Source organism: Cydia fagiglandana, chromosome 7 (genome assembly GCF_963556715.1).
Source record: "Cydia fagiglandana chromosome 7, ilCydFagi1.1, whole genome shotgun sequence".
In the NCBI taxonomy this organism is placed as follows: domain Eukaryota; kingdom Metazoa; phylum Arthropoda; class Insecta; order Lepidoptera; family Tortricidae; genus Cydia; species Cydia fagiglandana.
Window position 1 is genome coordinate 15,639,937 of NC_085938.1, and position 26,517 is coordinate 15,666,453.

The following is a 26,517-nucleotide window of genomic DNA, read 5'->3' on the forward strand; positions in this document are numbered from 1 at the left end:
CAAGTGTGTGATAGATTTAGAAAAGCAAATAAAAATAGTACATTACTACAGAGGCCGGGACAAAAGGGGTTGCCGGCCGAAGACATATAGACGGCCGAGCGAAGCGAGGCCGGATAGGTCTGAGCGCGGGCAACCCCATTTCCCGCCGAGGTATGTATAGTGCTTTTCTCAAACATGCAATGAAATAAATAAAATAAAAAATCCACGAAACCCAAGTTTTATTTATAGAAAAAACTAAAAGTAAACTACACCCAAAATATAACAACTAAACACGTACCTTTATCTTTATCACGCGTATGTTTTACACGAGTCGTGTATTTTTACTACCCGTATATTTTCATGTATCTTTGATTTTTTCGCCTTGTATCCGTCTGACTGTCGTTTTCGTCACATAAGTTTACATAGTCTTTCATGTTGATATCATGTTTCACATACATCGTTGCTTTATGCATGGAGAAAATAAGTATAATTTCCACAGTGTTCACGATTTTGTAGTCACTTTCATTTCTTTAAAATATGCCACAAAACTGTTTCTAATAAACTGTAAGCCATTTTTCTTAGATTCTAAAATAATAAAATTGCCATAAGCAACCATATAGATACTTCGTCTTTGACTTGGCGGCAGACGCAGCAAGTTATTTAAAATCAATTCTGGTTACGCTGCCAATTCCAACTCCTACGATTACAATTAAAATTAATTTCATTATTTTGTCGGGACTCATATTAAAGTAAAAAAATCAACAACGCACCATAAATCCAATAAAACAAAATTACAGAATGAAAATTTTTCAACTTTGCCTCCATAACAATTAAAAAAATAACTACGCGTGTTTGAGTAGACCTTATACCGCTAACGTTTAGATGAAATATTTTAGATGTATTTATTTGTGTAGTTAAATTTATAATTTAAAATTACAGAATTTGGTTAATAATGTATTATTTATTAAGTTCATGTTGATTTTATACAAATAAAACTGCAAATTGTAGTAAACATTGTTTTTTGTTTTTTTTTTATAGGCGTAGTGGTAGAGTGTCATTACGAACCATAAAGCAAATACTGCCTCTAGTTTTTTTAATGGCTGAATGCCACGATGCTGTGTCACAAATATCTGTGAAATGGAAATTAAAAAAGAGGACTTTGCCGGCCTAGGCCTGCAAGATTTGTATGAAATTCCATTAAATACCTCTTGTCCTAGCCGAACCTGAAACGTCATACTTCGCAGCCTATTATAAGGAACATAACATCAATATTTCATTGCATGTTCGAGAAAAGAATATTATATGTGGCTTTTCCAAAAACAAACATTTATTTTGATACTATGAAGTGTTTTCGATCGGGACTGGTTACACCAAATTGCTTGAATCGAATTTACTTACGCTTGTTTGCTTGCTTACGACAACGGTTTCACTCACTTGAATTTTTAGTCGTGAGTGAAACCGCTGTCGATGTCGTATAAACAATTTAAAATATGTCTCACGAAAGTTTAATATCGATTACTTACGCTTGCTAAAATTGTGTGCGTGAACTACCTTAGTGCCAATTTATGTTAATCAATCTGCATGCGGATAATGCAACGGCACTTCTAACAAAAAAAACTCACCAGGTCTAGAGGGTATAGGGTGGCTGGCCCCACCAGTGCTGTCGGTGGGCGGCTTCGGAGGGCGAGGGGGCACCGTTATCGGCTTGGCCGGAACACCGCCGGGCGTGCGGCCGCATCCCTTCGGGAAGTACAACTTGTCGTACGGAATTATCTGGCCTTTGATCGGTTTGTTGTCCACAGAGCTGGAAAGAACAAATTGTATAAATATGAGGTTGATATTCGGTTAATATAATCTTTTGGGAAGTTATACGAATACCTACAGTAATCAAAAAAATATTTGTTTTTCGTCAATACCGTCAGTACAATACCTAATTATATAGTTTTACAATGCTATTATAAGCACGAGCAGACGCGTTAATTTTTTACGGCAAAGGGTTTAAGGTCGTTTCTCAAAAAGTTGGCACCGCCACCTGTAAATAGGTTTATGTTAGAACTTTTTTTTCATTATGTATAATTTTTATATATATAATTTTAACACATATTTAGAGAGACTTTTTACACAGAGGCCTAATACTTTGAAAAAGATTTAATAAATATTGATTACAAAAAAAAATATTGTAACTACGTTTATCCGTTAACCTGCCGTGTCCCAACGCGAGGTACTGATGTTCCGAGCTATGAAAACCACACAAATGATTAACTTAATTTAACGTTATTACCGTATTTTATTAACATATATCCTTAACTTTTAAAGTATTACTATCGCATAACAATATTATACTTATATTTTAAGTTATTCGGCTTCAAAGTTTGTCCAAGGCAATTCTTAACAGTCACCTGGCGCGTCACGTTCACGACGATTGTATAACCCCTACTGCACCTATCCCGTCTCACTCTGCACGAGCCGAAGCCGTCACTCATCAGCTATCACCTGGTAGGACGAAGACGTGGTTATTGTGCTTCGCAAATAAAACACAAACGACAAAGTATCGGAAATTGGAGTTTGTAATGGGTAAGTGCTCTTTATCCTGGCGCCGATATCTTGCTAATTATGTAACCTATAGCATTACTATCAAGATATGTAACGTAAACAATAGTTTAGTTTTATATGCCTAAGTATGGAGTTCATCAAGCTAATACATTTTGTGTATTCGCGATATAACTGCCATTTTCCCCATCACCTGCATATAGTCCACCTGGCTAAAACTGCCAGGTGGATGAGATTTTGCGGCAGGTTAATGTCACTGATACCACAACTAATACTCGTAACTATATAATTACATAGCGGTTATATCGCTTTTGTGAGTTAATTTAGGAATAATAACTATCCTGTCCGTTAAAGCTGCATATTATTGAAATTTGTGTACTTTTGTCTTAAGTCTCGTTAACCTGTCCAAAAAAGTCAGGTGAACGATGCAATGGCAGGTGAATGAAGCGTCATTCACCTGCCATATGACAGGTGATCGATAACTATTTAAAATCCACGTTACATATACTCAAACTAGATTTGTGACGTCCCACGGAAAAAGGTACCTTATGAGGGTTTTTAGTTTTAGACATATATTAAAATGTTTTATAAAAAGGTGAAAACATGCTCATTTTGTTTATTGTGTGATGAGATGACGGGCGAGAGAGAGAGGTATGGATGAAAAGAAAAAGACATGCTGCGTCAACCCCAAATGAATGGGGCAAGGGCAAGCGAATGATGATGATAATCTGAAATCTTAATGCTTAACGTTTGGTTACCTGACCGATTTAGAATTTTTTTTTTCATTGTATGTATATCCATACAGATTGGTCCCGTTTTTGTCAAAACCCAGTTCTGATGATGGGATCCATGAAGAATCGAGGGAACTCCTCAAATCTTAAAGGCATATATATAGTGATTTTTGTGTTTTCATTTACAAATCAAGCATATACATTCACAAAAGTGACATTTGATGAAGTGGAACTGCTGATGAAGATCAGAACGGAACTCTTCAACGACGCATAGTTCACGTTTGGCGATTTGTCCTCTTCGTTATGTTTGTTAAGCAAGTTAAGTTTTTAAGCCACATTTTTGTCAATCTCGAGTTCTGATGATGGCATCCATGAGGAATCGAGGGAACTCCTCAAATCTTAAAGGCATGCGTATAGTGACTTTTGGATTTTCATCAGAAAATCAAGCATTTTCATTAAAAATTGTCGCATTTGATGAAGTGGAACTGCTGATGATGATCAGAACAGAACTCTTCAACAACGCATAGTACACGTTTGGCGATTTAGATTTCGCCTTGGATTGGGACTGGGGCTGGGACCCGGAACCAGACTCGGGCCCGGACTCGGACCGGGACTGTGACTCGGACCCGGACCATGACTCAAACCCGAAGTCGGACCTGGACCTGGATCCCGGTTCTTATCTGAACCTGAATCCGGACCTGACCTGACCTGACCTTGCATCAAACCTGAGTTCCACTAGGTACTGCGAGGGTTCAGCATCAGCTCTATTTTGGGTACTGCTCTCCCAAGTGCTCATCAAGACGTGTCGAATGACCAAAACAGCATGTCTCTATGTTGCACCAAACCTGAGTTCCACTAGGTACTGCGAGGGATCAGCATCAGCTCTATCTTGGGTACTATTTTTCCAAGTGCTCATCAAGTCGTGTTGGATGACCAAAACAGCGTGTGTCTATGTTGCACCAAACCTGAGTTCCACTTGGTGCTGCGAGGGTTCAGCATCAGCTCTATCTTGGGTACTGCTCTCCCAAGTGCTCATCAAGACGTGTCGAATGACCAAAACAGCATGTCTCTGTGTTGCATCAAACCTGAGTTCCAGTAGGTACTGCGAGGGTTCATCATCAGATCTATCTTGGGTACTGCTCTCCCAAGTGCTCATCAAGACGTATCGAATGACCAAAACAGCGTGTGTCTATGTTGCACCAAACCTAAGTTCCACTAGGTACTGCGAGGGTTCAGCATCAGCTCTATCTTGGGTACCACTTTTCCAAGTGCTCATCAAGACGTGTTGGATGACCCAAACAGCGTGTGTCTATGTTGCACCAAGCCTGAGATCCACTAGGTGCTGCGAGGGTTCAGTATCAGCTCTATCTTGGGTACTGCTCTCCCAAGTGCTCATTAAGACGTGTCGAATGACCAAAACAGCATGTGTCTATGTTGCATCAAACCTGAGTTCCAGTAGGTACTGCGAGGGTTCATGATCAGCTCTATCTTAGGTACTGGTCTCCCAAGTCCTCATCAAGACCTGTCGAATGACCAAAACAGCGTGTGTCTATGTTGCACCAAACCTGAGTTCCACTAGGCACTGCGAGGGTTCAGCATCAGCTCTATCTTGGGTACCACTTTTCCAAGTGCTCATCAAGACGTGTGGGATGACTAAAACAGCGTGTGTCTATGTTGCACCAAACCTGAGTTCCACTAGGTGCTGCGAGGGTTCAGCATCAGCTCTATCTTGGGTACTGCCCTCCCAAGTCCTCATCAAGACGTGTCGATTGACCAAAACAGCGTGTGTCTATGTTGCATCAAATCTGAGTTCCAGTAGGTACTGCGAGGGTTCAGCATCAGCTCTATCTTTGGTACTGCACTTCCAAGTGCTCATCAAGACGTGTTGGATGACCAAAACAGCGTGTGTCTATGTTGCACCAAACCTGAGTTCTACTAGGTACCTACTGCCAGGGTGAATATACAGCAAGATTGAATGTTTACTTATTCACAGAAACTTGTTGTTAAATTAGGAATCGAATCGAAGGTGAAGTGGGTCAGAATCCAAAATTTTAATCATCGTGGTGGACAATAAGGTCGAATTTTTATCGAAGATTACACATTTTGCGATTATTTTTAGAAGGCATTGAAAATGATGTGGTGGACAGGTGGATGACACTCATTACAGGTGAATGATGACAAGAAACCAGGTTAACGGCAACGGACACAGGTTAATGACGCCTCTCGATAACCTGTCAATATTTTCATTGGAATTTGTACTTATTTCTCGATAACCTGCTTCTACTATCGATAACCTGGAGACAAAATATCTTTCACCTGTCCTTGATATCATTCACCTGAATTTCAAACGCCTATATCTTCTACACTAATTGAAGGAATTGCTTCCCTTCCACATTTTCTAATAGTTTAAGGTGCCTTTTAACGACCCCAATAAAAAAAATGCGAAAATGCAAATTTTTTGAAAAACATAAATTTTAACCTGGCGGTGCCAACTTTTTGAGAAACGACCTTAAAGGGGTAAATAACGATAAATATTTGAATAGAAAAGAAATGGAGGGAGGCTATCTAAAAGCCATTGCTCTTAATATATAAGTAGAAAACTATTTAGGTTTAGATCCCTTTCATGCTCGACTTCTTTACAAAGCCATTGCACAGACAAGTTAATAAGAAATCTCGCCGTAAATCTTTTGTTCGAAGAATAAAAGATTTGCGGGGTGTATGCCGACAAACGAAATCTGCTCAACTGGAGATGAAGAAATGACGCGAAAGTTCTGAGGAAATTTGACGTCGAATTTCCGTCTGCTGCGGTTTCTCAACCCGTCCGTTGTTCCTTTTATTTATATTTTAATCTCGACAATCTCTATGCGAGTATATTGACGAAAATTTGGATGCGAATTTCCTTGCGGAATTTAGTTATTAAAACGTTTGCGGCAGTAAATATTTTAGCATGAATGTTGGTTATTTTATGACGTGGATTTACTTTTCATAATGTTAAACAGATTTATTTGGGTTTGTGTTTAACAGAGAAAAATACTGGTACCTAGGTATTAATTGATTTTGATTGCTATTTTAATCTGCAGCGAGTCAGATCAGAGCTCGGTAAATCTTTCCCTATTGTTATCTGGCAGCCGCGGGCTCTGATTGCTCGCTTTTACAAGTATTTACCTATCGTACGTGACAATTTTATATACAAATGGAAATTGCAACCTCTTTGTTGAACTGTTTTCATTGCATTTCCTCCAATTATAATTAAAAAAGCATTTTACTTATGTTCTGTAAATGGATTACGGCTGATGTACCTATCTTAATTTTAAAGTGATCACAGGCTAAATTTCCATCAGAAGGATGAAACGCGGGCAAAGCTATTGAGCGACCCAAAAGCTTTTTCCTTAATTGTAGGATTTGTAAGAACAAAGGGACATTAATTATAATTTATTTGACGGACTAAGTCTAAACACGCGCGTTGTAAGTAGTAGACAATACGTTTTTCTTCTGCATTCCTTAGTAGGTATATCGGCCCGATTCGAACTTTAAGATACGTCAATTAATAGATCTAGAAACGATATGGATTAGATATGTCAGTGTCAAATGTGACATTTCTTCAAACAAAAGCGTCACTTTTGTCACTGACATATCTAATCCATATCGTTTCTAGATCTATTAATTGACGTATCTTAAAGTTCGAATCGGGCAATAAACTCGACTTATATGTATCTCAAATAATTATAATTTATAAGCAAGCCGATTCAAATCTCAACGAAGGCCTCGTCAGCTTTCTACGGATGTGGACACCGCGTTTCCCCGTTCAAACACGAATTTTATATACAGTGTGTGTCTGACCATGGGGCTTTAAATCCAGGGCTTGATTCTACTCGCTAAACTGAGCTACTTTTACTATGGGACCAACCCCGAAATCCCCAATTTTTTTTTACTTTTTCAACATTTTGGCTGATCAGATGTCGATGCTTTCTATGGAAAAGCCAAAAATTTTCCCCGATTTGAGGGTTGGTCCCATAGTAAAAGTAGCTTAGTTTAGCGAGTAAAATCAAGCCCTGGATTTAAAGCCCCTTGGTCCGACACACACTGTATTACCTTTAAGTAATTATAAGAGTTAAATTTTCCATGACTCAAAATATGCTAAGAATAATGCTAATGCAGAAAGAACAGTAATAGAAGAAAATACTCGCGGGGTCGTTGTACGCAATAGTCCCGGGTAATGCTCTATTCCTGTTTAAATTCTTACGGTAGATAGGTATTCACTTTTCATACTCCCTCATACCCTCATACTCGAGCTCAACAATGCAGTACTTATACGTAGACCGCCGTCCGGGTCGAGGTAGCCATTGTAATGCTTTATTTTTGTTTACTCACTTTTCGTCATACTCGTGTTTCTCGTCGGGGAACACCTCGACAGGTTTCTCGGGCTCTATGACGCGGTAACCATGGCTGTCGGCGACGTAGTGGGTGGCGCGCAGCACGCCGTCCGGGTCCACGTAGCCGTAACAGCCGTATGTGACGCCGTCTGGGCCGCGGTTCTCGTGGTGGAACTGACCGCTCGGGCCCACGTCGTAACCGAAACCGTATGCGCCTGGAATTAGATATCATTTATTAATAATTTGAAGGATTTCTTACTTATTGCTAGCTTTTCTCCGCAGACGTTTTGTCTGGTTGCCCTTGGCATATGGGTCTCCCATGCGTCCCTGTCCAGAGCCTGTCTTCTCCACAAGGCTCCAGGCAGGTGGCTGGAGCTTTGGAAGGATTTCTACTTGCTAGTAAGCTTGTGTAGTTGTTAAGCATGGCAGCACCATCTCTCTCGATATACCAAAATATCTAAGTCGAGACGAGATCATCAGATAAAATGTGCAAGCGTGTACTACTGCACGTAAAAAGTAAGATCAATGGCGTCTAACCTTTTAAAAATACCATTTTTAAAAGGTTAGACGCCATACTCAAGAATAGGACGCGTGCCGCCCTGGCCGAGTGGCCTAGAGGTTATTGAAGAGGTCACTTGAGGCCTTGGTAAATATTTAATTAATTTGGATGTGGTGGTTAAAAATCGTGGGTTCACCTCGGTTATAGCAGAAAAAATTATTCCCAAAAAAATACTGATGACTAAAAATTCGGTCAGGATCATTGGAAAAAGACGAGGTTCAAATACAAGCATCTATTTATTTATCTATTTCATATAATTTATAGCCTTACCTACTTATTAGTTATTTGAATGCAACATTTATGTAGGTACAGTCATCAGCAATAGTATCTTACACAACTAGGGCCGCAAAAATATATGACGCGCTCTTATTGCGCTCCAAATAAGAACGTGTCACATATTTTTGCGGCCCTAGTTGTGTAAGATACTATTGCTGATGACTGTACAAGAATGATGTTTCGTTAATTAGAAATGCTCTACATCTTTTAAATAGGTACTTGTAAAAATAGTTACACACTAAGTTCATTTCTAACTGCGTACCTATACGTTGCGTATTTATTACCTTCTCTAAATAAAGATACTACAGTAAAGTACTCATTCGAAATCAATAACCGCTCTCAGTAAAAGGCAGCAAACAAAGTCCCTATTCTCGATTTTCTCGAACATTTAACGCTCGAGAAATTACCCAGAACGTTCAGATTTTCGTCGAATGAGTCCATATAAAAGCCACTTTCTATCCTTTAGAAACTTGGCAGTAAATCTAGATCTCAAGGACGACAATTCAGTGATATATTTATTTCAAAGCCTTACATTTTTTTTCCTTTATCTTTATTGAGAGCGCGTATTGGTAAACTAAGCTCCGTGTATTGTATGAGAGAACAATTGTACGTTAAAAATTCAATAATAAATTAAATGTAGGCACCTACACAACATAAAAATTAAAATAAATACATTTGCAAATGGTACCCGCTATTTCGTACATTCGTACCAAAGATGCTGGCATCAGCATGTATAATATTGTACCTACCTACTTACCTACATTAGGGTGAAGTATTTTAGATTTTTTACGGGACACGAATAAAATTGTAGTCAAATTAGGTACCTATCTACTAACTATGAAGTTTGTTTCACTGCGGTGCAGGAAACTTCTTCATGTATAACGGAAGTACTATTTATACGGTAATTAAAAGCTTGTTTAAAATCATAACAATACTTCATATATTTTCTATATCGCGTCAAGTGACAAAAGACATGTAAACAACATTGCTAAGCAACTACCAGAAATCACCTAATCATACAAGTAGGTATGCAAAGATTGTAAAGGAGGTCAACATATCATCTTCACATCCACAATACTTTTTTTTCCTTTACAAGTCTTGAAGTCCAATTCTTTTGCTTAACGTTGTTAGCCTTGGTCCAAACAATGGCTTGGTAAACATGTCCGCTAATTGTAGTTCAGATGAGACTTGCTTAAGAACGAAGTCGCCATTCTGTAAGCACTCTCTGATAAAGAAGTGTTTAATTCGTATATGTTTCGTCCTCTTGTGGAACTCGTAAGGCGGATTCTCGGAAAGCTTAATTGTTGATTCATTGTCCACATAAATGGTTGGTTTTTCAATGAATCCAGTCAACTCTTCTAGGAGTTCTTTAAGCCATAACGCTTCTCTCGCAGTTTCCGTTAATGCTACCAGTTCAGATTCTGTTGACGAGATAGCGACGGTCGGTTGCTTCTGGCTTTTCCACATTATGGGACCATTGAATAAGAAAATCATCCCTGATGTTGAGTGGCCCGTAGACGAGTCGCCACCGAAATCAGCGTCACTGAAGCATATCAACTTCTTGTCCCGGCTGGCTGAAAAAACCAATCCTTTATTTACTGTACCTTTGAGGTACCTAAGAATTCGTTTTACTCTCATTACGTCGAGACTAGTTGGTTTTTCCAAGTTCCTTGAGGCAACACTAACTGCATAGCTTATATCTGGCCTTGTAGCGACCATTAGATACGCTAGAGCTCCCACGGCTTGACGGTAAGGAAAAACTATATTGTCATCATCTTCTTCTTCTTCGTCTTTATTAATTTTTACTGCCGGGGTTGGCACTGCTTTGCAGTTATCCATTCCGAATTTACGGAGTATTTTCTCTGTATATTTACTCTGGTTTAGCGTGATATTACCTTCTTTGGTTTTGTTAATCTCCAGCCCCAGAAAGTAAGACGCCGGTTTAGTAGTTATTTTAAATCTATTTCTTAACTCCTCAATGAATTTTCTTCCAGATGCTTCATTGGCTGAAGCCACTAAACCGTCATCTACGTAAAGTGCAATCAACACTTTATCACGCATGTACAGGCAGGGATCTTTCTTGCTCTGGGTAAAACCTGAGTTTATGAGGTATTCCGATATGCAAGCGTTCCAGCATAGTGGAGCCTGTTTTAGTCCGTACAAGCTTCTTTTAAGTTTGCAGACTTTATTTGTACCATCAGTGAATCCTTCTGGTTGCTTCATAAATATGTCTTCTTTGACATCACCATTCAGGAATGCAGTTGATACATCAAACTGTTGAAGAACCAGGTTTTCTTGAGCTGCCATCCCTAAAACAGCTCTTATGGTACTGAGGCGAGCGACTGGACTAAAGGTCTTTTGGTAATCTATGCCTGGTTTCTGCAAAAAACCTTTTACCACCAGCCTGGCCTTGTAACGTTCAATAGTGCCGTCTGGATTGTTTTTAATTTTGTAGACCCATTTGCACGAAAGTGGTTTGCGATTTTTGGGCGGATCGACGAGTTCCCAAGTTCGCATTTCATCCAGCGATTGCATTTCACTTTGCATGGCCTCTAACCATTTCGCTTTATCTTTGCTGATCATAGCATCTTTAAATGTTTGAGGTTCTGTTTCGTTATCGATATTCATAGCTGCCAAAACATAATCCTCTAATACTCTTGGTGTTTCTATGCGCGATCTATCACGAAGATTGTATGTCCTTCGTGCTTCTACTTCCTCTGGTGCATGGACTGATGCATCGACATCCACAACAAGTTCTGGTTCTGCCTCATGATAGTCATGATTTACTATATTATCATCTGCCTCGTTGTCAAATCCATTTACATTTTCTCCGTTCTCTTCGATCTCAACGGTATCGTAAAATGGTTCATTTTCATTCAGGTCATCATGATTTTCTATAGGATCACTATTGACATCATTTTCGAAGTCATAGAATAACTCGTGTTTGTTTTGTCCATGTAAAGGTGAGAGGTTAGGAGAATCTTGTCCATTTTCGTAGAACTTCTTGTTCAGAATACGAACATCTTTGGATATCATTGTTCTCTTCTTTGACGGAACATAGATCCTGAACGCTTTAGAAACTTCAGAATAGCCTGCGAACATTCCAGGTAATGCCTTAGAAGAAAATTTGCTGTCACGTTTCCCTTTCTTAAGGACAAAAGCTTTAGCACCAAAAATATATAGATGGTGTACGCAGGGTTTCCTTCCTACCCATCTTTCAAATGGTGTTTGGTTATCGATACTTTGATTTATGCTCCGGTTAGACAAATAATTTGCTGTATATACTGCCTCTGCCCATAGACACATGGGGGCTTTAGATTCCAACATCATACATCTTGCTTTTTCGAGTAGTGTTCTATTTTTTCTTTCAGCAATTCCATTCTGGTGAGCAGTATATGGAGCGGATAACCTTCTTGCTATACCGTGTTTCTTCAAAAATGAGTCGAATTTTTGGTTCCGGTATTCAGTACCATTATCGCTCTGTAGGCATTTTATTTTGTTTTCTGTGTAGTTCTCGACTTCTGCTTTATATTCTTCAAATTTCTGCAGCACTTCGCTTTTATTTTTAATGAAATATACTCGGCAATATCTACTATAGTCATCGATGAAGGTTACAATGTATTTATTGCCGTTCAGCGAAGGTTGTTTGAATGGACCGCAAACGTCACTATGGACGATTTCAAGACGTTGAGTCGTACGTGACATTTTCTTGTCACTTGGTTTGCTGGGAGTTCTGGTAAGTTTTCCTTGTACGCATATTTCACATTCACCCAAAGAGCTATTACTGTCAAAATTTAATCCAATCAGGCTTTCATTATTTAAGGCTAGCTTCAGGTCTTTTTCATTCATGTGTCCCATTTTGCAGTGCCATTTCATGATATCTGTAGACTTATCTTGTTTTCGATCATTATTATTATCATCAGATTCTGCAGCATTGTTGGCTCTGACAACATCATTGTTTTTAGTTTTCAAATAGTACAGGCCATCATCGTCTCTGATTGCTATCATTTGTACTCTTCGCTTGTGATCTTTAATTATTGCTTTCGTCTTTGTAAATAAGACAGTTAATCCCTTATCAGTCATTTTTCCAACAGATAGGAGGTTAGCGCACAGGCTTGGTACGTATAGTGCATCAGTTAAGGCAATTTTTCCTTCCTTAATTTCAATCAAAGCAGGTCCTGATCCTTTTATCTCTGCAGTTTGGTCTTTTGACGCCAATCGTAATGTTTTTGAAGTATTTTTAATATTGGTAAAGGGCTTGTCCGAATATGTCATGTGTGATGTGCATCCACTGTCTAGAATCCAACTTGTTTTTGCTTTTTCATTAATTAAGTAGCAACTGTAGAGGTTCGTTTCGCTTTTGTTAGCTTTGCAGGAACTGTTCTTAGGTTTTCTATTTTTCTTGCTAGTATTATTTTTATTTTTCGACCAGCATTTTGACGTATCGTGGCCTTTCTTTTTACAGATCTTGCAAAATGCGTAGAATGCTTCTTCAGTGCTGTTGGAATTACTAGTGCTGGGGACATCACGTCGACGAGCTTCACTCTCTTCGATTATTTTAATTTTTAGCTTTTCAGGAGTAGGCAATGAGTCTTGAGACTCTATAGCAGTTCTGAAGTTTTCGTAATCGGAAGAAAGGCTGTACAGCATCATAATTGAAAGTAAGTCACTGTTGATGTCAATATCCATATCTTTTAATTTATCAACTGTGTTCATTATTTTCTTTAGGTGCTCTCGTACGTCATCACCTTCTTCAAGTTTCGCTAGTATTAATTGCTTTAAGAGAGTAGCCTTCCTGGCGGGACCCTTACTAGCATATATGGATTCGAGGGTGGTCCAGACATCTTTTGCAAATTTGCAGTTTTTGACTTGTCTAAGCTCCGATGGTGCTATTAATAGCATTAATTCTGACTTCGCCAGTTCATCTGCGTCGAGTTCGGCTTGTGTAGCGTCTGCTTTAAGAGTTTCCGATACATGCTTCCATAATTTATTTTTAATTAAGTACGCCTTGGCGTGTATGCGCCATGTATCATAATTTTCTTTATCTAGAGCTTCTAAGCCCACTTTAATACGTATAGTTGACATACCCTTTTTCGTATTTCCGTATTTTTCGTGGAGATTTTACATTTCCCTTTTTCACTCTGCTACCATATGAAGTTTGTTTCACTGCGGTGCAGGAAACTTCTTCATGTATAACGGAAGTACTATTTATACGGTAATTAAAAGCTTGTTTAAAATCATAACAATACTTCATATATTTTCTATATCGCGTCAAGTGACAAAAGACATGTAAACAACATTGCTAAGCAACTACCAGAAATCACCTAATCATACAAGTAGGTATGCAAAGATTGTAAAGGAGGTCAACATATCATCTTCACACTAACCTACTTATTATATAATATTATATTTTTTATACATATAATTTCATTAATTGTGTTGTATTAGTTTTGCGGATTTCGGTAGTATTATAGTATTCCCATAATGAATAACCTTAATAAAAAGTTAATTTTTTTTGCTACGAAGTGCAACAAGTGATATATTAAATGGCCAAGCAATATTTGTCAATATGTCATTGCAAGGTATTCATATATTGTGAATGTGACTAAATCGAAATAATTAATGACGGTTAAGTGAAGTCGGGCGACAATTAATTTATCCCCAGTAGATTGCATTACGTGAGCTAGGCCTCGTTAGTGATTCTAACAGGGTTTCGTTACGCACGTTAACATTACCTGCCGTTTGATACCTATTAACTATTTAAATGGTTGCACGAAAGGGTCTATCTGTATCGTTTTATCGCATTTTACTAGTAGGAAAAGCTCTACGCGATTATTAATTCATTAACTTTTCACCACACCACCTCCTAAACACTCTCTTTATACATTAATAAATTGTACAACGGGACTTAATCGCGTATTTAATGTGTAAAATTTGTTAATGTTTAAATCAGTGCTCTCGTCGTTATCCTTCGAAAACCGATCTTCATTTTATTCAGAACGAGATTGGCAAGATATGTTGATGCAATTTTTTTTAAATTGATTCCTCATGTTGAGTTGTCAGCGTTGACTTTGATGTTTTTGAATGACATTTATTTAATAGCGTTCAATTTGGATTACATTTGTAACGTTTTAAGTACATTTTTTCCTCGCAACTCTTAAGATTCCACTTTTGTAACCACTCGTGTAACACACGTTCGTGATTTAGTGTTGGAGTCTTTCGCTTGCTCGGTTATCAATAGTACCTACGACAATTTAAACACTTTAGGCACTGGTCCCACCCCGAGCTAGTAAGCTATGAGCTATCGGCTATAAACACGAACAAAAGATAAGCACTCCCGTGTAAATAAAAGAGACACGGCGATATTTATAGCTCACCGCTGGGCGAGTAACTATAAATATCGCCGTGTCTCTTTTATTTACACGGGAGTGCTTATCTTTTGTTCGTGTTTATAGCCGATAGCTTATCTCTTACTAGCTCGCGGTGGGACCAGTGCCTTACTGAAAAAGTTTGGGATAGGCGATGGATTGTATTAAAATGATAAGCGGGATTTTATTTTATATTTAGAGCAATTAAAAAAAAAGACTTGCTAGCGAAGACTAATCGAATTGTTATAAATAAAAACGCCTGATAAAAACACTGCGCATACGCATCTGAAGTAGGAAAATAATCATGTACGTGAACGTTTGTTGGAGGCGATGGCACAGACAATATTAAATAGAAAGTGGCTTAATGCATTGCCTAACTATTTAACATTCGGCCGAATTTTTATTTTGGTGCTCCTTGAATAATGTAAAAAGACTTTTAGTGATTTACGCAATTATCGCAGAAGAAGAGTAAGTACCTACTGTTCAATTTTTTTTTGTATCAATGACAGAATATACCTACCTTTTTCGGTCAGGATGTTGTTATCTATTTAGAATTAAATAAAAAAGGTGCTTACTAGTATCATAATTGGTTTCATAGTACTGCGTCTTCTCGTCGTCCTCGATGTCGACGACTACCTCGTTGTTGCCCTGGTCGACGGGGCCGTAGTATTGCCGGCCATTCCGCCCGACTGATGACGACGTTTTCGTACTGTTCGTAGTTTCACTTGCAGCTTGCTCGCTAGCTAGTATTAAAGCTAACGATGCCTGGAACAATAAAAATGTAAATAAATACAAAGTCCACTTTCCTGCTTCAACGGTTATCTCTAGAATTAAGATATTGTGAGAAAACCGGGCAAGTGCGAGTCGGACTCCACCATACCACCATACCATACTGCAAAAAAACAAAAACAAAAAAAAGCAAAAAAAAAATACGGTCACCCATCCAAGTACTGACCACTCCCGACGTTGCTTAACTTTGGTCAAAAATCACGTTTGTTGTATGGGAGCCCCATTTAAATCTTTATTTTATTCTGTTTTTAGTATTTGTTGTTATAGCGGCAACAGAAATACATCATCTGTGAAAATTTCAACTGTCTAGCTATCACGGTTCGTGAGATACAGCCTGGTGACAGACAGACGGACGGACGGACGGACGGACGGACTGCGAAGTCTTAGTAATAGGGTCCCGTTTTACCCTTTGGGTACGGAACCCTAAAAAAATGAATCTAACGTGGCTTCTTTGCTCAGATATAGCGCTGAAGCAATAAAATAACTCATTTGAACATGTCGCCATTGCTCCGGGTAAGCGTCACAGTTTAGTTAGTCGTAAGTAATATTTTACGAGGGGCAAACTGAAAGTGTTTAGAATAGAAAAAGCTGAAGTAATTAGGACGTTACTCTTTATTTTAATGCGTGCTTTATCTCTTTCTGACCACGCGTACAAATTTTCATTAGGATAGGATTACCCTGAAGCGCACACAGCTCATTCTTCCAATGCCTTTTTTGTATGGCGATTTTAGGTCCTCGGAGGTTTTGTATGAAATTCATGAGGTACCCATCGGGATTCAAGCTTTTTTGACACAAAATAATTTAAGCAAGATTTTTTTAACAGTGTCATATGAATACTGAGGGATATCAAAAACTACTGATATACAATTTTTTGCCAGTATTTTTTATTAACCGCACAACTGTGCGATGTAAACTTTTGACGTCACTCTTGAATGACATGCTTCTCTATGATCATCCGTTGAATAACTACAAAAGCGATTAAATGTGTAATTTAAAAAATAAACAGACGTACAAGAACTAGGCTTCATTATGAAACTATAACTGAAGCCTACTGTAACTCTGTTGTTGGCTGAGCCCACAATGAAAATCGTTATAAATAGTAATACGAAAAAATTCTTAGGTCGAAATTGGAATAACGCTCGACGTACAATTTCCAAATTGCCATTAATCCAGAAACACAGATAACGACCAAATTGCATATACCTCAAAAAAAGTATAAAGAGTTATATTTTCATAAATAATATGCCTCTTTTTGTTATATGATCTCTAAGTAGCCTTTTCTAAGAACTTTCAGAGTTGCCTACGTATTTTACAAAAAAAAATATGCAGTGGACGCCACTGCATTCTGTTTCGTAGGTTGGCGTAGGCGAATGCGGCGTTCGCTTGGGAAAACACATTGAAAAGGGCCTCATAGATGCGGTTTTCGCCTACGGCTAGATCGGTTTACGCTACGCCACTGAAATAATGAATGCGGCTTGGGCCGACTTACGAGGTACTTAAGTATCTATAAATAGATTTAAAAATATCTTGTAAGCCAAGCTATAAATTAAGGGACATGTTAATTGCTTATTATACACGAAACCTGTTTGTAAACATAACCCAATGACACACGTGTAACTTTATAACGTAACATCAACAACGGTTAAGTGATGAACAAACAAAACCACATCAAGGAAACGTTTTATTCCATGAGGCGTTTCATTACCGCTACTTTGCTAAATAATGACGGTAGGCGCTTGAGTTTACGAGTGTGCGCCGTATTTTTTTTGTGGGATGCCGACAATAATGTTTTTGCGTATAATATCTAATTTGAATAGTTTATTACAGTCGTCGCTCAAGAATACAAATAACAAATAAAGTGTTTCATTTACATTTTAACTACAGCTGTTTTTATAGCGACCAGTTCTAAGGACAAGGCTAATTATATTTACAAGAACCGTTAAATCAGAAGTTAGAAAACTTGATTTTTTACTTAGGGAAAATGAAATTGCTTTAATGTAAAAATATAACTAAAATTTGTTAAACAAAATCTTAATGCATTTACAAAGTGCTTTAAGTCGTGGGCAGATTTATGAAGACAGACTGTGCTATGAAAATAAGTTAAGTGATAATCTGTTTTAAAAGATGAAGCCATCTAGCCACTATGAGGCGACAAAGAGCACAATAAATTGAATAAAGCGATGAGACTGCCGCTGAACTTCAACCTAACGACATTCAGTTTCTATTTAACAGAAAAGTTGCGAAAATAAAATATTATTCAACGCGTTAAGGCTTACTTTTGAATAAAAATAAAACATATCAGAGACGTTCAAAGGGCAGCATTAAATGGATTGTTAAAAAGTATCAACAGTCAATATTTCTACCTAATGACCTTACGACCCGATTAGAAACAGTTTGTATAATATATTGATTATGCCTCGCTGAGTCGTCAGGATTACTCAACTGCCTTCTTGGGTTGGGCATTTACTCAATCGATGTCTAAATATCATTGTTTAGAAGTGTTTTTATGATGTCATTCTAGACTTTCGAGGTCCTGCGGTTGCTAAAATTTAACTGCTCGTAAAATAAATATAAATGTTTTGTATAGAAATTCATATTACATTTTTATTTAAGACTTGTATGCATGAAAAAGTAGCCATATTAGTTAAACTTTTTATCCGGTTTTTTTTATTACCTACTTGGTCCGCGTAGAATACCACCCGAGGGGTCGAATTTAAAAAAAAAACTTGTCTTAGGTCTGAAAATTTTGAAGAGTATTTTAATATTCGTACTTATATATTTAAAATTCGTAGGGTATACTAAAATATATCCTGTGGCAGTTTAGGCTGTGCGTTATCTCTTAGTTGGTATCAATTTTATGCTTAGTTTGTAGTACCTAGTAAGTTATTCGGGTAGGTAACTAATAATAACGTATTATTTTATTATACTTAAGCAAAACTTTTAGTGGTTTTGTATTTGAAGGGAAATTAAATTATCTTGGAGGTACTTATAAGTTATAGAACCAACTACGAGTATGACAAGGAATTTAAAAAGATACTACTACTATTTATCCTGTTATCAAGTTATTGGACCGTTCAGGCAAGAACTTACCTACTCCTTACTTGGTAGATATTCCACCAATTCGCACGAAGCGCTTTGCTTCTACTTTCCTTATGCGCACTGCCAAGGAATGGAATTCCTTGCCGGCGTCTATATTTCCGTGTTCTTATAACCCGGCAACCTTCAAATCAAGAGTGAACAGGCACCTTCTGGGCGAGCTCGCTCCATCGTAGGCCACGTCTACGCCTCGGCTAGTCTGTGGCCATGAGTAAGCCCATTCATAATAAAAAAAAAGAAAAAAGTTGTTTCTTATTCTCTTGTTATGATTTATCGCTATAAACCGCTCCCGGACTGTCTGTACTTGTCAAAACTGTCGACATTGATTCTTCCATGAACTCCGTCAACTTTCAATAGAAAATACATAGTGGAACCTAAATCTTTTTATGACCTAATTATTTAAATACGCATAAATCGGGAACCTACAATTTTGCGAATCTTAGTTCATTCTATATATTTGGAACGTGTTAAACATGATCTGCCGTATTCGAACTTCAAGATATTCACAAGTGACGACACGTACTAGATCCATTCTAGATACGTTATAGTTTCGATATCAACTAGTTCTCTTTTGCAGCGCAATTCGGGCAACCAATGTCACTTTTACGTTAGATAGAGTAAGATATCTATTAGATGTGAATTGGATCTCTAAGTCATATCCTGTGGAAATCGTTCAAGAGTATATCCAGAATCGCGCAAATGTCAAATTTGACAGGATAGATCTTAAACATATCGTTATCGTATCTTGGTGATGTCTAAAAGATATCTAATAGATGTCTATCGCGAGATCTCAAAACCCGAATCGGGCCCGATAACTTTTTTTGCTATCGCCACGAAGGCATTGACATGATGTTAACTTTACGAATGGTAAATTAGTAAGGGTCGTTTTTAAACCTCGTGTGGTTGTTGTGTCACCAGCTATTTTTGGAGGTGTCAAGTGGAAAAAATATGTTACCTACTTATCGCATTTCACGTGCTAAAAAGAAATTGAGACACAAGACATGCAGTCGATTTATTCTTTTTTCGCGGATAACATCAACTTACGCGTGTGCCACATGCGAAATGGAATAAAAGTATGTCAAATTTCCATTGTATGAGATCCTTGTGTCTGGTTTACTTTATCTTTAGTAGTTATTTTCAAGAATATTTATTTATACAGTTTCAAGACTATTTTCTGTTTTCTTTAAACGTGGTTGCATCATGTGACTACAGTTGAGCTAAAATACCGCCTCGAGGTGTGCTTAGTGTTTAGTCTTCACCAAGGTATTTAGGAAAACTAGTTTGAACTGGTGAAATAGCATATCTGAAAACGGGTTTTGTATGGTACAGTTGCTATCAGTTATATCGGAGCGGCCAAGGTGATGAAAAATATCTGATCATGCAAAGTGCAACACCTTGGCAAAGTAATCTTTTTTCAGATATTTATGAATTCGCCGCTGCGATATAAGTATCTGAAGGCGACTGTAACATTTAAACCTACGTATAGTCGTATACTAATAGCACTATGCAATTAATAACTAATAGAATTTAGAATTTTAATTAAAATAAATTGCGTACAAACAAACAAAACAAAACTTAAACTTAAACAAACAAAAATTAAACTTCTTATCCGTTTTTGAAAGATAGAGAGGGCCTTTACGAGCTGGTATGGTGAAAAAACACCATACCAGCATGGTGATGGTGGTATGGTGGTGGTGGTAAGAAGCGGCGTAAAAAAACGCGATAAAAAGCTTAAAATTATAACAGACGAATTGCCTAAACCTGAAATTCGCGGTGGCTTTGTTTCAATGAGTTTTAGCTCTGAATTTGTAGTTTTAAGGATCAAAATGATGTATGTACAATGTTTTTCATGATAACGTAATACCATCTTATTTTTCTCAAAAATGGACGGCAAAGTCGACTTTGCCGTTTAAAAAATAGGTCGCGAAGCGCGTAGTTTATGGTCACTCACAAATTAAAAAGCTAAAAACATTGCAGTCTCGCTTTTGGGACTGCAATGTTGCATACAAATTCCATTATTTGTCGAGTTCCAAACTTTTTAAAATTTGAAATGGCCATATTAAATGAAGGCACAGGCCCATTAAACAGCCAAACAGATGATTAGTACCGCGACTATTTAGTTGTCTCAAATAGTTTGGCGTATTTTCGGCAGAAAAATACACTTCTACTTTTTTATTAAAAAAAATAAAAGGCGGCAATGGCTTTTTTCTGTGAAAATATATACGTAAGAACGTTGGTTTTGTAAAATATTTCTACGATATTTATATTTCTTGCACCATTTTTGAGAAAAGCACTATATATGACTCGGCTGGAAGGCTACTTGCTGGCTTCGGATTCAATTAAACGGACTCCCAAGGTCGTCCGTTTAAAACGAATCCTCAGCCTGCAAGTAGCTACTTCCGAGCCTCGACAATAATGTACTATTACTTAGCAGGTAGCAGTAGTTTTGTGGTTTGGTCCGAGTTAGTTAGGCAATATTTCACTTTGTTAGGGTACCTATATTATAATAACCTCATCTGAAAAAACAACCTGTTTCAAATTTCAATCCTAAATTGATGCTGAAGGGAACTTGTGTAGCAATAAGCGACAGCAATTGATTGTAACTAATTAATGGGATTCTATTTGATTTGATAATCCATATTGCTATTAACAGTTCAAATTAAAGCACAGTTGACCAGATTATTTATTATTAGTTGTAATTAATTTACTTGCAACTTTGACCAAATTGGACATTTTCAAAACAATTATATTCAATTTGTTTTTAATTGGACAAAAGTTCAGTTATCAGCAATCAAAGACCTTTGTCAGAGTCAGAGTATTAAAATGTTTCACGTCGCGTGAGGTCCATATAAATAGCTCTGCATTAGGATGCGATGTGCGTACCTGTCTCGGTGGACGGCTTTGTCATTCAAAAGAAAAAAGCACTAAGGATATTATATGCTGATCGGTTTATCGGACCTTATCCAAGCATGCGACTGGACTGGCCCAAAATGCGGTTAACCCGCCGATCGGCCACAACAACCTCACACCAAAACTATTTACGCCTCTGGCCCGTGAACGTGGAAGCATGTGAAAGGATCATTCCGCATTTTTAATCGGCGAATTTCGCTAACAATGGTTTGGCACACAAATCCATACACCTACATTCGCCGTGTTTAAATACAAAGCTTGGCTGCCGAATATATTATCTTATACTACCCGCACGCTCGAGTGCACAATGTTAAACCTAAACCTTTCGACTGAATTCGAATAAGATACTTAGTGAATTATACATATAGCTAAGGTTCTTTTGTTGTATCTAAATATTCGATATTCGGTGGCATTTATATTGAACTATTTCAAACGTGATTTATATTTATTCTGCCCAATCATTTTTATAGGAACTTTCGGATTCTGCCCAAGAACACTTTTGTTATGCCAATTATTTAAAAACACTTTCGTTCTGGGCAGAGACTACATGTGCGTCTTTATTGAAGTAATGATTATAAACGCGTGGATTTTAGATAAATTATTTTAGAATATCACTAACAATAAGTTGACTTGTCATAAGAAGAAAATCAATTCGTTCGTGTATTATCTGACTGCTGATGCATAGCTAATGATTTTGGAATAATACGTCTTTCAAATAATAATGTAATGTTTAAATATAATACATATTTCCTTAAACAAATTAATTCACAGACACAGTAGGTAATATGTTTATGATGTCTATGTATATCCTTTGGTTATTAAAATGGAGAATATAGTATATTGTTAGGCTAGAAACTGATCTGCAGTAATCTGGTCACGGCAACGAAGGAATGAGTTTTCCTCGTGACGCTACGCCTGAGCATAGCCTCATCATATTATTAATATCACGCGAACCTGTCGCATATTCCGCAACTTTATGATATGTTAGTCATGTATGCATAAATAAAGCGGATCTTGTGCATGCTCATGTCATTTATTAGGTATTTATTTCTTTGGAAGACGTTTTAAATAATGCTATATAAATTTGCGTCTATATGTTTTTATTTGTAGGTTATCTTATCACAGTAGGTACCGACTGAAGTGTGTTTTTACGAACTTATAATATAATTTGTAAGTAGTCATTAATAATTGTCTACTTTTAAGTTAAAATGAGCATAAATCTGGTATGGAAATGGAAACCAGAAATGTATACCAACCTCTTAAAATAACATCCTTGTAAAAAAACCTTTGCTATCTATCGATATTCAGTATTTCTTTAAGAATATTAGTTAGCTTAATATATTAGCAGTAGGTAGGTAACCAATATTTACATATTTATTGCCTTGTAAGTCGCGAAATGCACGTCTGCCGTATGATAATGTAACATCCATGTTTTTATCATATGTCGACAACTTTATGTTGCACCGTTAACTCGAATAAATTCCAAATCATATTTTAAGCATATTTTTGGCATTTTTACATATATGACACAAGATTCATAAGTCACAAAGAGAATGCGGGAGTAATATGGACAGTTTATGTTTTCGTCGTTATTGTGTCAAGGTGGAGGTGACGCCATCGGGTTATGTCACACACTCTCTGAACTTCGAACGCTAATCTAGGCGCTAAGCACCTGGGCAAACAGACGAAGGTCGCGTGCATCCGCCTAGAGCGGCCGTCGCCTCTTCAGACTCGCTATACGATAGCGAAAGTGGCAGGTAGCTCTTTGACCTTTGATATTGACCACTCATCATATCAATCGAGCGTTTATAGGTTACTACGACAAGTCAACAATGGGCATTACGTTACGTGAGGGCCGGTCGTAGTTAATTCAACGCTTCATTATGCACAGGCATTTTAACTGCCAATTAATGTTAAGTTGTATATCGTATTGCACTTGCGGAGGTCGTTGCGGGTTGGATAGTTGCGGTAATCAGAGATATTTTGTCATAAGTCATATGCAGAAAATATCATAGAAATTATTTCATAAACCATTCTTTAAAATGTCTTGGTTAATGTCAAGATGTCAGCGAATTCATCAATTAACATATAAAATTAATATTTTAGCAAAGTGTTGTTTGCGGGGCGTGTCTCTTTGAAGGTAACGGCAGTAATTTTTTATAAGCGGTCATCTTTGAGTTTTAACCTTTCGTCGCAACTATAAATCTAACAACGCTTGTTCAAGTTTGCATAAATGAAATCCAAATATTTGACATTGGTAATCGGATATCGTCCTTGTCAAGTCATTAAAATATAGTGGTTCATTAAAACTGCAATTAGAATTTCCAAATATACAAACAGCGAGTACAGTTGTCGTGGAAAACGTTCGGCGTTGCGAAAGGTGATCACGATAACGTCCGCCGATGGCAAACACTGGGTAATACGACTGTCCGACTCCCCTACATTGTGGACCTAATACAATTCGACCTAGTAATAGGTGAATGGGGCAAAGAAATCGAGCTTCGCCCGATGTCTCGCGTGAGAACAAGAACAGATTGCCTCACGAATCTAATTATTCAAATGGTATTTCCTCAGTCTTATATATTTGCCAACTATTATGAAGCTAATATTATAATATTGATGTTTATAGAATAGGAAATCATGTAATATTACTTAATATTAAGTAGCACACAAGGTAGGTCACGTGACACAACACTAGGGTTGAAGTGTATAGTAGAAAATAATATTCAAGTTCAACCTTTCAGCTACGTACTTACATATTCTACAATCTACAGCATCACAATATTTTCTACTATTTTCTACTAAAAAAAAAACATCAATTTAAGAAATGCACCGAATGACGCGCAGACTTGACGCGGTTAGAACACCAGCACTACCAACAGACTTAATTTACTTAATATACAACTATAAATTCCAGTAATTCCACTATGAGGTCATATTGACCTCGAGGGAAAAAAAACTACTGTTTTTGGCTTTGAAATTCTAAACGACAACTTATGTAAATGTACCTTCAAGTCGTTAATCTTTCTTTTAAGCAAAACAAAAATCGTTCAAAGTTTGTCAAAAGGCACCTAGCGAAGTTACGCAATAATTTTATAATACATATGAATAAACGTGATGCAGGCACGTCGCAAGATTTCAATGCATAGTTTATTGGAAATGCCGGAGCAGTCGCATCGGAGTAGGTATATTTACATCATCGTTAGAGTCGCAGGCCGATCGTTGGTGCCACGCGGCGCATCTTCAACCTTTAGGTAAACCAAACGAAAATGCCCATGATTGACATTAAACGTTCTAGCATTTATGCTACAAGCAGCCATTCGGAAACCGGTATCACTCCTATCGTCTAAAGAGCTATGAGTCAGTGCGAACAACTTTATTTATAACATCCGTCGGTTGGTCGATGTTAATTAAAATTAACTGATTTCAATTACGCGAAACTCTACCTGAGTTGAGTGTCCGCCGGTCTGTTTTGTATGAACTCTCATTTACATAGTCTAAAGGGATTTCATTTGTAAGTTTGTAACTCGAGAGAAGTCCTTCAAATCACTTTATTTGAAACCGTTTTTCACCTAAACGGAAAAAACAGGCCTTATAGTGTCATGCTAAGTCAAGGTATGGTCTTTGCACAAACTTTGGCAGTAAGAATGCATAGGTATATACTATCCCAATGGACCCGGGTATGTCCTTAAACTGCGTCCAGGACCGGGGTATGTCCTTAAACCACGTCCAAGACCACCGGTGGACGGGCAGCAGCGTCCCTCAAATTCGGTGTACTCGACTGCGATCGCCAACCCGCCTGCCAAGCGTGGCGATTATGGCATTCACCCCCCAAAAAAGGGGGAGGCCTATGTTCAGCAGTGGACGTCTTATGGCTGAGATGATGATGATGATACTATCCCATATATGCATTATTACTGCCAAGTTAGCGTGGTCAGATGTCAATGCGATGTCAATTCGCTGGGCAAAGTAAGAATCAGCCCTCTGGTTACCCGTAGCATCAATGAGACGCAGAGCCAGGCCAGTGCGAGGGTCTTCACCCCAAAAGGTTTAAACATGCAACCAGAATCAATAGCTGCATATTTAATTTAGTTAATTACATAAACCAAAATATTGTTTTCTCGGTAGAATCATCAAAACATATGAGACGGGAATAATCCCGACCAATGTTCCGAATCCCAATCCTCTCTGGATTGGAAACACATTTTGTGCAATCGCTTTTGAAACATCTGCAAGCGGATGTCGTATTCTACTATGCAAGCATTAAAAAGAGTAGGAGATAGAAAATAATGCCAGTCGCGATGTAACTGAAAATTTCTTTTCTCAAACATGCAATGAAATATTGATGTTATGTTCCTTATAATAGGCTGCGAAGTATGACGTTTCAGGTTCGGCTAGGACAAGAGGTATTTAATGGAATTTCATACAAATCTGACAGGCCTAGGCCGGCAAAGTCCTCTTTTTTAATTTCCATTTCACAGATATTTGTGACACAGCATCGTGGCATTCAGCCATTAAAAAAAACTAGAGGCAGTATTTGCTTTATGGTTCGTAATGACACTCTGCCACTACGCCTATAAAAAAAAAACAAAAAACAATGTTTGCTACAATTTGCAGTTTTATTTGTATAAAATCAACATGAACTTAATAAATAATACATTATTAACCAAATTCTGTAATTTTAAATTATAAATTTAACTACACAAATAAATACATTTAAAATATTTCATCTAAACGTTAGCGGTAAAAAGGTCTACTCAAACACGCGTAGTTATTTTTTTAAATTGTTATGGAGGCAAAGTTGAAAAATTTTCATTCTGTATTTCTGTTTTATTGGATTTATGGTGCGTTGTTGATTTTTTTACTTTAATATGAGTCCCGACAAA

General features: G+C 37.5%; 1 protein-coding gene across 1 annotated transcript in view; it reads right to left on the bottom strand.

Annotated features, from left to right (window-relative positions):
• Nucleotides 1-26,517, bottom strand: part of LOC134666018 (collagen alpha-1(X) chain-like) — a 54,692-nt gene that overhangs the window by 16,203 nt on the left and 11,972 nt on the right. Inside the window, exons 2-4 of the mRNA XM_063523099.1 lie at nucleotides 15,412-15,601; nucleotides 7,632-7,848; nucleotides 1,599-1,783 (exon numbers count right to left, since the gene is read on the bottom strand). Of these exons, the coding sequence (XP_063379169.1) occupies nucleotides 1,599-1,783; nucleotides 7,632-7,848; nucleotides 15,412-15,601 (592 nt within the window). The remainder of the gene's footprint in view (nucleotides 1-1,598; nucleotides 1,784-7,631; nucleotides 7,849-15,411; nucleotides 15,602-26,517) is intronic.